The sequence below is a fragment of the Colletotrichum fructicola genome (assembly GCF_000319635.2).
Source record: "Colletotrichum fructicola Nara gc5 chromosome Unknown KSG_Nara_v1_contig03, whole genome shotgun sequence".
Taxonomy (NCBI): domain Eukaryota; kingdom Fungi; phylum Ascomycota; class Sordariomycetes; order Glomerellales; family Glomerellaceae; genus Colletotrichum; species Colletotrichum fructicola.
Genome location: NW_027094053.1, coordinates 5,209,071 through 5,221,094, shown reverse-complemented (window position 1 = coordinate 5,221,094; position 12,024 = coordinate 5,209,071). Strand labels below are relative to the sequence as shown.

The 12,024-nt window shown below is 56.0% G+C and overlaps 2 protein-coding genes across 2 annotated transcripts; one reads left to right on the top strand and one right to left on the bottom strand.

The window, feature by feature from the left end:
- Positions 1–571: 571 nt before the first annotated feature.
- GLN1 (Glutamine synthetase) lies at positions 572–2,853 on the bottom strand (the record flags this gene model as incomplete). Its single annotated transcript, XM_032022922.1, has 5 exons — positions 572–612; positions 671–1,580; positions 2,498–2,590; positions 2,670–2,705; positions 2,851–2,853. 5 exons carry the CDS (start codon positions 2,851–2,853, stop codon positions 572–574), a joined length of 1,083 nt encoding a protein of 360 aa, XP_031880311.1.
- Positions 2,854–10,441: 7,588 nt separating this feature from the next.
- CGGC5_v006252 (uncharacterized protein) lies at positions 10,442–11,545 on the top strand (the record flags this gene model as incomplete). Its single annotated transcript, XM_066151670.1, has 3 exons — positions 10,442–11,147; positions 11,327–11,426; positions 11,485–11,545. The coding sequence occupies 3 exons, from the start codon at positions 10,442–10,444 to the stop codon at positions 11,543–11,545; spliced, it is 867 nt and encodes a 288-aa protein (XP_066009231.1).
- Between the last annotated feature and the right edge of the window lie 479 nt (positions 11,546–12,024).

The following is a 12,024-nucleotide window of genomic DNA, read 5'->3' as shown; positions in this document are numbered from 1 at the left end:
GTCTTCGCTGTCTCACATCACGACAAACTTCAGACGGCCCCATGAGATCACCGTACATACAGTGAGGCACGCCGTACAGACTGCGCAAACCTCCGAAAAACGGAGGGGCGCCTCCGTCTGATCCAATGCTGCACCACTTTGCGCGCGGGCTGGGCATCAAAAAAGTCTAAACACCCAAAAACTCTAAATAGGATAAACAGCTGTTTCTCCAAACGTTTTCATTTACACACCGACAAAACGGCCGTCTTGGCCGAAACCCACGATGTGTCCGTACGGGCGTCGCAAAACGCCCACTGAACGGTTCGCACGGCACGGTCAGACGGTGGAAAGCCCGACGGTGGTGTCACGCGCGCCTCACCGCAACGCGGTCGAATGACGTCGCCAAGCATGTGGGCGACGTAACAGCATGCACGTAGGGACGAGTAGTCGCGAAAAATTGTTTGAACCTTCTTTAATTCTCATTGACCCATAATAACCTTAGTCTGATCTATGTAACACGCTGATAAAAGCATATTCAAAACGAGGCGAAGTCTTGAATCGGGTATACCATCCTCTCTCTTAGTCATCCCCTTTAGTTGTCGACGGAACCGTAAATGGTCTCCATCAGAATACCTGAGACGATGGTTAGCATCGCAAAGTGATGTTGGTGTTGATTGGGCTGTAGACTTACCAGTAATCCTGTAGGGGTCGGCGTTGGAAGCGGGACGACGGTCCTCGAAATAACCGTAGCCCTTGGCGGCGCATTCCCTGGGGATACGGATGGAAGCACCACGGTTGGCAACTCCGTAAGAGAACTGGTCGATAGCTCCCGTCTCGTGGCGGCCAGTGAGACGCTTCTCGTTGCCCTCGCCGTAGACGGCAATGTGCTCCTTGTGGCGGCCCTCAAGCTTCTTGATGGCAGCCTCGATGTGCTTCATGCCACCCTCAACACGCATCTCCTTGGTGGAGAAGTTGCTGTGCAGACCGGCACCGTTCCAGTCACCGGGGATGGGCTTAGGGTCAACGGAGACCTTGGCGCCGAACTCCTCCGCAATACGGGCGAGCAGGAAGCGAGCGAGCCACAGGTGGTCACCCATCTCAATGCCGACGCAAGGGCCGACCTGGAACTCCCACTGGGCGGGCATGACCTCGGCGTTGGTACCAGAGATCTTGACGCCAGAGTACAAGCAGGCCTTGTAGTGAGCGTCGACGATATCACGCTGGACGACCTTGCCGGTACCAACACCGCAGTAGTAGGGGCCCTGAGGGGCGGGGAAACCGTTAGCAGGCCAGCCGAAGGGGCGGTTGCTGAGGTCGAGGAGAGTGTACTCCTGCTCGAGACCGAACCAGGGCTCGTGGGCGGCGTGAGCCTCCATGAGCTTGGCGCACTCATGTCTGTAGTTGTACTTGTTGGGGGTGCCGTCGGCGTTCCAGCACTCGGAGAGGACGAGAATGTTGGGGGATCCACGGAAGGGGTCGGGGAAGACGGCGACAGGCTTCAGGTAGACGTCAGAGTTGTCACCGGGTGCCTGGCCGGTGGAGGAACCGTCAAAGTTCCACATAGGAAGGTCTTCGGGGGTGTACTCCTTCTCCTTGAGTGTCTGTAGGCACACATTGTCAGTATCGATGTCATGAATGGGCGTTATGATGCAAGTCTGGGCATGGTAGATGCTCGGCGCGTGGCCAACTTTGGCCGGCAAGGCTGACATCATGCGATGCGCCTTGTCGTCGAACTGACGATGCTCAAGCGGGGAGCTCCAGTCGCTCATTCGGGGCTTTTGGGTCTCAGGCCCATCGCCAGTGGGGTCGTGACCGCTATCACGTCGCGCCGGCGGCTGGCCAACCGGCAAAAAGGATGCGCCCCGACGGCGAGCGGACAAAGACGCCTCTAGACTTTTTGTTTGCAAGACCTGCAATACCCGAGATGCCGCGTTGAACCCTGCAGCTGGAGGCAAGGCGAGGCCTCGGAGTCGCTGCACCAGCCAGGTGGGGTGGGGTTCCTTGCAGAACCGAGTCGTGTGCGAATCCTGTCAGCCAGCAGCCCCGGCTACTGGCAATAACCAGAAGCCCAGCCGAGCAGAGCTGAGCAGGTACGTACAACGACCGCCAACCCAACACCCAACACAGCATCCGCGGGGCAGGCGGTGGTTTGACCCCCGCCAAGCCCCAGTGCTTGCCGTCGCCGCAACCTGCTGCAGCAGCCCGCCTAAATCTCAGTCCGGGGCAGACTCGGAGAGACCCCGAGGCAATGATTCCTCAAAACACGGGGCCGCTTCCCCAGCTTTGTTGCGCCCGCCGCCGCAGGCCGTGAGAGGCATTAACCGGCTCAGCTGCAATGCCTGGCGGGCCAACGCTGGGAGAGGCGTATCCTTTTGCTCGTGTAAAGGATTCTCCGGCTGCAGCAGTGCGGGCGATTGTGCGGGCGGCGAACCGAGCCAACGCCCGGCGGATGTGACAGAAATGGAAAAAAAAAAAAAAAAAAAGACTGAGACGCGGCTTATCGGGAAAAAAGACATACCCTTGACTTGGAGCGGGTCTCGCCGTCAGCATCGATCCAGATGTACTCGGCCATGATCTGGCCCTTCTGGTCAAGCTTCAGGTACTTGGCCAGCTACACAGGTAGTCAGCATATTTGGTTCTCGTATAGATCGTAGCCGATGATGGGATCAGCATAGGCGGGTGGCTCTTACGGTGTTGGGGTTGGAAACCGTAGCAGCTTCTGTCGCCTGTTGAGGAAGTCATGTTAGCGCAGGTTCCATGTTGGATATTCTTCCGCAACACCGCATCGACCAGCGAGGGGCAGATCGACCGGGTCGCAATAGGAATGACGTGGGTTTTTCTGCGCAGAACTGCAGCAGCAGGAAGACTCACCATTTTTGCGGTTTGTGTGTGTGTAAAAGTTTAAAAAGGAAGAAGTTGGATGACAAGCTCAACGGGTCAATTGAGGATCGAGGAAAGGTTCAAGCAGGTAGATCTATAGATCTAGAAAACAGGAAGACGAGAGGATATAGAATAGAGGATGAGAGAAAAGTAAAGAGCTGCGATAAGGGAACAGACGCCGGGGCGGTTGAGGGTTTTATGTTTTCGGTGGCCGTGTCCGGGAGGAAGGCATGGGCTGGGCGACTTGGACAAGGTGACTGGCGGCGATGCCTTTGAACCCAGCTATCTTGGGCGGGATATTGCGTACTGCGTACCTTTGCCGTACCGACTGAAGATGAACGTACCCGATCCCGCCAGGTACCATCAGGATACTTGGGATGACCGCATCCTGCCTCGTCTGGCCTTTGACGCGCGTGGTACAGAAGCGTACTGGGCAGGCCGGCTGGGTATTCGTACCTTACCGTCTAGAAACTGGGTAGGTTCCTGCCGCCTCTGTCCAGCGGTCGAGGTACCTCCCTCACACACTGAGGTGCTAATGGACATGCCGCCAGCAAGTCCAGGTCTCGTCTCCAGCAGCAGCCCAGTAGTGGGTGTCCACTGCCCACACTTTCCCTCAGCCCAAGATAAGGCCTGCCCATCGCGGCTGCAGGGGTGTGGCTGGTTCTGGCTGCTGGTATCGATTGCGGTGGGGTGGAGGGGTGGGTGTGGTGGGGTGTGGACCCGGAAACAGCAGCCCTGTGATTCGCTCGCCAGCGCTGAGTTTGGGGGACCACAGATACATGCCACCTGTGGACGTGCCTTCACAGTGTTCCCAGGGTCTCAGAGACAGCGACATGACTGACTTTTTCCCGGCTTCAGGACCGTACTGGCCTCGTCAATTTGCACCGTCCGTCATCGTGCCTTTGAAGCAACGTACCGGAAAATGTACCACAGTGTTCCCCTCCCCGTCCAAGGCCCCGTCGGCCCTGTCCTGCACCAACGGCCGTCATGTCTCCAAGAGAAACGGAAATGCGACGGGCGGATCATTCACCCCTAAGGGTATCGTCGACTTCATCGTCGCCATGCAGCGAGCTCCTCTTTGCGCCTCCATCGAGGTGGTTTTGTTCTGTCAACCCTAGTCCCCAAGAGTCAGAGACCGCTGATAGGAAAATAAAATCCAAAACCACAGCCAAGGGTTGATGAAATTTTCGTGAAGCGTGTGACGATGACTTCGACATGCGCGCACAAGGGGGCTTGGAAGAAGGGCCCGAGGGGAGCCAGTCAGCTGTCGCCGGAGGCAACCCGCCTACTGCAGCGAGGTACCTTCATACCTAAGGTACCTTAGGTAGGTAATGTGCCTTTTTACGCGAAAATACGCAGCACGCAGCGCAGCACTTGTTGACGAGAACCAGCAGCAGACCAGCAGCAGAACCTGACCTCAGCCAACAATGAAGAAAGAAAGCAACAGTGACACAGACTGCCGTACTGCAAGTATTCGGTACAGTGTCACTGCCAAGCGCAACCCTTCCCGCGCCTCGAGGCCCCTCCAAAAGCGCGGTCCATCAACGCGGGGTACGTACCGGTACATCCACGCCTGCCTCGTCTCGCTCCACTGGGGCTGTTTCTATCCTTGGATCACCTCAGTCGCTGAGGTGCTCGTGTGTCGAATACTCGCTGTTGCTCTCGCCCGCCCGCTGGAAAGCTCTTTGGCCGTCGCCTTCGCCGTCGCTTGTCGCTGTCGCCTGCCCGTAGCTCCTCGGATCAAGGTGTGGTCATGGTGGTGGCTGTGGCACCGGCCGTTCAGGCTCAATTCGAAGGCTCCAAAACCAAAGGCGACTTGACTGAGTTATTCCTGGCTCTGTCTCACTGACAGTCCGCGGTCAGTTTCCCTATCGTTCCAGAATCCAGACCGCCCATCGCCTGCCTGCCTGCGAGCGGCAGCCGCAGCCTACTGGAACTTTGGCTCCCAGAAACGGCCGCTCATGAGTAAGATTTTCCACCACGCACTTGCATGCGCTTTGCTTGTTCGCGTTCCTGTGTTTCGTCCCATGCCCGTCTCCAGTCTTAATCTCCAGCAGATCTCATCTCACCATTCCAGCTTCCAGACAAATCTCTAGTCAGGTCTTCCCGAGACAGCTTCCCAAACTTTAGCCTTTGTAGACAATGTTCGGCATGTACACAAAATGGACAACCGGCTCCGTCATCTCGGCCATTCCCCCGCGCTCAAGGCAGGACTAGACAGGCCTTGACCCTCGTCTGGCGGTTGTGAATACCCCGAGAGAGGAAGAGACCGTCGCTTGCACCTATGAAGGTTCCGCGCCGACGATCGTCTGGCTGTATTGCGACAACCTGCATATTCCTGGCGCTGAATTCTCGGGGCATTGTGCGCTACCACCTGTTTTTGGGGGGTTTCGTGAGGTACCGAGACTTGACTTCGTCCTTGGCCACGACCTTGACCTTGACGCCCCCCGCCAGAGGACCCTAGAAGACGAGACATCGTGGCCCAGCCACTCACAATCTCATCTTACCAGCACCGATATCGAATCGTCTCTTCATCGCACAAATCCTCTTATCCCGCCGCCTGGCGCAACTGTCGCCGCGGCGCACGCCGTGGTGCGCTAATTCTCCTTCCTCATCAATCTCCCACCCTTGCCATGGCTATGCCTGCTGGCGGCACAGGTAATCATCCTCTAGGAGTTGCTTCCTTCGTGCCGTCTCTTGTTGGTCAGATTGGAAGCTCCGGCCTCGCCCACCGACCGAGTGCGCGGCGTGTCGTTCCACCCAATATTGACCGCGTCCCGGTAGTGATATCGAGACAACCCTCTCAACGTTGACTGTCTTGCAGTTTGTGCGTCTCCGTTTGTGCGCCTGTAACCCCTCGGTGGAGTCGAAAACCTGACCCTGAATGCGTTTAAAGGTATCTGTACTTGTATGCGCATCTTGTGGCATCCCAATCAGGACCATTAAAACCCGTCGGTCACATCTCCCGCTCAAAGCTATCGACACAAGTCGACCCATTTGTGATGCGGCGGCGAGGGGCAAAGGTGGGGTCGGTGTTGCTCCGGGCCAGACGTAGACACTCCGGAATCCAGACGTTAGATCTGGAAGCGTGGTCAGTGCGATGGCTTCGTTTGTCGGTATCCTGTGAGAGAAGCCGAGTTTACAACACGTCTCGAGTCATTTGGGGGGTTCAAGGGAACCCCGTATTGCGCGCTCACTCCGACAGCGGGAGGGCCATCTTCCCCAAACCTTCGGGAATCACTAGCAGCAGATAGGCCTTCCGGCCAATATTCGAGCTTCTTTTCGTCAGCGAACCCCCAAACTTGGTCTCCACGAAGCGACGACCATGTCGAAGCTATCTTCGGAGGCAGCGCCAATCCGCATGGGTATGGCCCTGCTGCCCTGCCGTGGCCCGTCTCCTGCAAGCCTTGAGTGAAATATCTGGCTGATATGCAGCCCCAAACGTCTAAGAGACTGCAGCATGCACAAAGCTGGAGTCGCCCAGCGCTCTAGGGGAAACCGCTGATTTGATGCTGCTGACCATATGGTCACCGAAGTAGATCAGGTCACCTTTTTGTTGCTCAAGTTCCTCGACAGGATCGAGATGCCGACCTGTCGTTGGTGATGTCGAGTCTCCAGTCAGTCATATCAACCACACATGCCCCTCCGATACGGCGGTATCAAGATGGGCTCCCACTCCCCCGCAAATCAGCACGCGACAGGGTAAGACCCGTACATCGTGCGCGGCGGTATCTGTACCGCAGCACTCGCGGATAGACAATTACCCCCAACATTGTCATCCCAACATGCGCCTTGTGTCCGTCAACATTATCGGGCATCGTGTATCCTGGGATGCCGCTTGCCGTTGCCGCTCCCAGACGAAGTTCAAGTAAAACTTTGATGATTCCATTATGGAACTCGTTCTCCAGATGTGACCTGCAGGAGACCTCCATCCCGGGTGTCTCCAAACCATCAAGTGTGGGACGCTAGTGGATGGATGGCGCATTTTGCATTGCTGGCTTATCGTTGGGCGCTGATTGGTCGGGGCCCAAGTGCAGAATAATTGAATTCTCTCAAGAGCTGTTTCGGTTCCGTCTTCTCCTTAAAGACAGACATCAATCGCTCAAGAGGTCCTGATTGCTCGTTACGCTGTCGACTGCTAAGCACATTTACCTCTCTTGTCATTCGCAACTCCAGGTGACCTGCCACGATGCGCAGCTTCACGGGGTGTCGTTGGCCTCGGTGAAGTGTGTGACTGACCTGAGCTTACTTGGTGGAGAGCCGCGGTTGTGACATGGGGTCACTGCGAACCAGAAGTGCAGGCAAAGGTACCACCCATTTCGCCGCAGAAAAAAGGGTTGTCCACGGGCTAGTGCCGCAATGTTGGATTCTGAAAATGTGGATGGAGCAGCCGTGTTGGGTTGGGCGCCGGCCCGGCGGGGAGGGGGTGAGAGTGGAATCGTGGATGGATGGATGGGATGTTGGCCGTCAGTTTGATTGACCAGCACTGCAGAATCTGCCACTCTTCCCAGGGTCGCCGAGACCGGGCATGGAGCGGCAACGGCACCTCAGCGGCAGCGCTTTTGCGGACGGCTGGACGGCTGCCCCGACCGGACAAGACCGCGGTGTCCGTATCCCAGACCGGCAATCGCCTCGACCGCCCCATACCGACCGATCCTTTCCTGCGGCCTCCTTGAACTTCAGTTCTGGGCTTGCTGGATGCGCAGCGCTTTCAACCACGACTGCTTTGTGTTGCGAAATTCTTTTTTCTTCCTTATCTCGAACGCATGCGAAAATTCGTCATTTCCCATCGTCCGAACTCTCCTGAACAACGAGGATTCGCCGGTCTCATCGCTGAGTGGTCGGCGTTGACACACAGTTATTGTCTGATTGGTCGGCGCCCACCCGCCACGATCGGGACTTGGCTGAACACTGCCGGGGCACCTGGGCGAGGGCATGCCAGGGACCCGATCGAGTCTCTCACGAGATCACAATGACGTCTTTGGGATAGTCGATTGGGTCCTCGACGATCCAGAAGAGCGGCGATAACATCATGGCGACGGGTGTGACCTCGTGCAGGACCCAGAACGGCTGATGGAGGCAATTCGGAGGGCCTCGGCCGGGGGCATCGAGACCGCTTCCGTGACGTCGGCCGCGGTGTACGGTACGGCAAGCGTCGGACAGGATTCGATTGAACGTGGAGACAAAGTTGTCACAAATTCGGGGTCTCGTGTCGCTGGAACTAGCTGGGAGTCTTCTTTCAGGGGAATGCATCTCGGCGCGGCAAGCGCCACATGGAGAGACCGAAGGCACTGCGCACAAGACAAGCCCGACCCGACGGCATGCGCAAGCGTTGTTGGCTCAGGCGGCTTGGAGCTCAGAGGTCAGACTCATTGTCCAGGCTCGGGTCCGGCTGCGAGCCCACAGCAGGGCGCAGTCGACATCGTCAACTGAGGTGGGTTGAGTCAGACTCGTGTTCGGCCGGCGGCGGCTCTTGTTTATTTTCGGACCATTGTCCCGGGAAGAGCGGTGGGCGGACACTGCGATAAGGTAAGGTAAGGCTCGTCAGGAGGGTGTTCTGGATCTCCTAGGCACTGACCGGACTGGGGCTGCGTCTGACTTGTGATTCCGAGAGGGTGTTGCATTCAGTGGACTGTCGCCAGTGCGCAATTCTTTGTATGCACACTGTGGGGGAAATAGGGGTTGGCTGGGTGAATGGAAGCTGAAGCGGCAAGTGCAGCCTCCCGTACGCTTCGACGTCGCTGCTTCCTGCAGGAACTGCAGCGAACAGGTCACATGATGTTTTGGTATTGAGGAAGCTGCAATGGAACATTTTCAGATCGGAAAGCACGATCATGCTCCTGCCTCCTACTTGCCTCGCGCTTTTGTGTGCATGGACTGGGCCTTCCGCGTGGATCGGAGTGACAATGCCCGGAAACACTGAACTTGCCATCTTCGTGTTGTGACTGCCACTTTGCTACCTTACATTGTTATGATCCCATCCCGCCTTCGATGTCGCTGCAACTGGCCACATACTAACAGATCATCACCGGCTCCAGCAATGAATTGGACGGAGGGGGCTTTGGCTCGCCATTCGAGAGGCCCAAGGTGGAAGCCAGACGTCGCTCGCCAGCAGGAATACTTCGCAAAGGCCCGGGCTGGCAGACGCGAGACCTCAAAGCCCGATATCAACTCTATCTCGTTCTTCCAACGCCACCCTCCCAATTCTCCAGCCCTGCCCCAGAAAAGCTCCCAAGCGCTTCACGCGCCCTCGGCGCCGCACGTTCAAACTCAGCTGGGCCATCAGAGCAGTCAAAAACGACCTGGTCACCGGAGGGACTCGCAGCAACTGCAGCATGGAAACGTCCATGCCGGTGGCTTTGTCGGCGCCCGGTCTCATGCAACCGTGAACCAGAGTGCCAAGAGACAGCGCATAGCAGATCCTGACGACGCCTTTGAGGCCAAGAGGCGCAGGCTTCTGGAAATTTCAGACTGGGCAGGTCTCAACATGCAAAAGACACTTTCCATGGAATTCCCAGTTCACGAAAATCGGGCGGGCCAGATGTGGAACTTTCACAAGAAACAAGACACGAGAGATTATGGCCCTTTCATGGACAGAAATGGACATCCAGCACCGGCATCGAGAATACGCCTGCTTTCAAAACAGGGCAGCACGCACCGTGGAACTCCCAGCATACACATCAGAATCGGGAGCGACGTTCAGAATGGAGGATCAAGCCAATACACTATCAGCAGCCATTGCAAGAGACTCTCCGGGAACAGGTCAACGTCGAAAAACAAACGTCGGTCAGGCTATGAATCGTCAGCTGGGTCTTAGGAAGCCTCGCGACGTCAGGCTGATCAGCCTGCAATGCAGAGACATTCTTCAGCCCATGACCGCCAGTCAGCCGTGCACGGGCTACGAAAGAATCGCGACTACCAGGACCATGGCCATGTCGGTATTGATGGGCTTCCGCAGCCATCTGCTTCGAGACACTTTCGACGAGAGGGCAGCAGCCTACGAGTCGAGACTACGCCGTCCGTCGTGCATCAGCCAGTACCACGCAGAGTTAGTCAACTGTTACTGAAGGACAGATCTGGTGTTCATATATCCGACATTGAAAGTACTGCCGGGGAGATTGGGCAACGCCCTGCACCAGCCGTTGCTCCCCCAGAGATGAGAGAGGATCAGTGTTGGCAGAACATGCTCAAAGCGATGGAGGGGTATTCCGAGAATGTTGAAGAACAGCACCTTGACAAGTCTGGCGCCTATCCGCAAATCAGTCCTGGCATCAGCGAGTTACTACGCACGAGCACATCGTCAGTTTCAAGCATGAAAACGGGGGAGGGGCATGAGGCGAGATATTACGGCGACTCAATGAGCAACGATTCCGAAAGCACAAAGCCAGAAACGAGAGACCAAGTTATCTACGGACCCAGATTCGATTATCCACCTATGAGTACTTCTTCTGACACCCGACAGCCAGAATCCTGCCAGGAATCGAGTGAGGCAAATGACCAGGCGCCTGTAGCTATCGAAAATGCACCGCAAAGCCACCATACGCCGGATTCTTCCGGTTCTTTAATGCGGTCATCGACTCCCATGCAGCTTGCGACGGATCCGAGTTCGTCTCTCTGTGCCTATCCTGAAGATAACCTTGATGAGCAGCCTGCGGATGGAGAGCCACGCATTACCATACGCGCTTGTTCATCTGATGAAGACCTAAGCGACTTTGCACCCCATGCTAAAGGCTTGGACAGAGACCGCGAGATCCGGGACGGCCAGTTGGCCAGCGAGAGGAAGTTGAACCTCGATGGCACTGCACAGTCTGACGAACTCGAGAAGCCTATGTTTGCGTCCCAGATCATCCAGCCGGAAGAGAACGAACCTCCGCCAGTGGTTGACAAGGCGCAAAAGGAAGCAGAAGAGGAGGCTGCCTGGATGAACTTCATATTTGACGGTGACATCGACGATGCTGAAAAGGCTGCATTTCAAGAGGCGGCGCAAGAGGCGGCGCGAGTCATACGGCCTTCCAGCAGTGTTTCCGAGAGCCCGATCGATAATTCAACCACTTCGAGCTCAAGTCACTATGCGGAGACAGTGGCGACCTGTGGCACGTCGACGTTCCTGGCGGCAAACGGCAATGTCTTCTCCTCGAGGTTCTCTCCCGATCCACACTTCGGCCATCCTGCCAAAAGGACACCGTTTCCTCCAAAGTTCTTCTCAGATCCTGACTTGAAACTGTCGAGTGCTTTTGCGGAAAGGGGGCATCAGACATATCACGACCACTCAGAGACTTACCGACACAGTATGCCATATAACGAGACATCAATGACAAGTTCATCACATCCCGGTTACTTTTCACGCACGACCGTTGACAACATGACTGATGGCGCTGCTTCGCAACTAACGATAGACAATGCCTCAATTATCGCCCAACCCTCTCAATCAGAGGCGAGCGAGGAAGCTGCTTTCACATTTACACAGCCCAAGAATTTCGTTGGCAGTCGAGTTACCTCAGCAGCCCCAATGTCGATGACATTGTGCGGCAACAATCCAAGTGCACCAAAGAAACCCAACAAAGGACGTAAGAAAAAGGGCCATCAGCCGCAGGCAAAGAGGTCTCACCCACATAGAGATGGCAGCGCTTTTATCCGGGCTCTTCCCAATTATAACGATGATCCGATTGATGGTTCAGATGATTAATGAGGTGGATATCATGGTATCTTGGAGGGGCATCAGATTCGATTTTGGGACGCATGGCGTATCATGGCACTATGAAGAAACGAACTTGCGTGGCATCCTTTGACATTCGTGGAATATCGACCGCTTTTGGAACCAGCCCCTATCTATCCTAGACGAACTCATACATGTGCAATGCAAGAAGAAACTTTGCAATGGAATAAACAATCCCCGGAACATGTGCTTTTCTTCGGAGTCCATGCAGGCACGGCAATGTGCCCAGCGGCACCGTCCGTCTTCTCCGTCCGTCTTCTCCGTCTTCTCCGTCTTCGTCGTCTTCGTCGTCTTCTTCCCACACCATCCAGGTAGTATTCAGCATAGAATACAGCCCTGCTGGATATCTCAACTACTTCGCAAACATCACACACCCCCTTTTTATATGTTCTCTTGCGCATAGGTCGTCGAGTCCTGCCCCCCGTCATGTCCGACGCCTAATCCAGCAC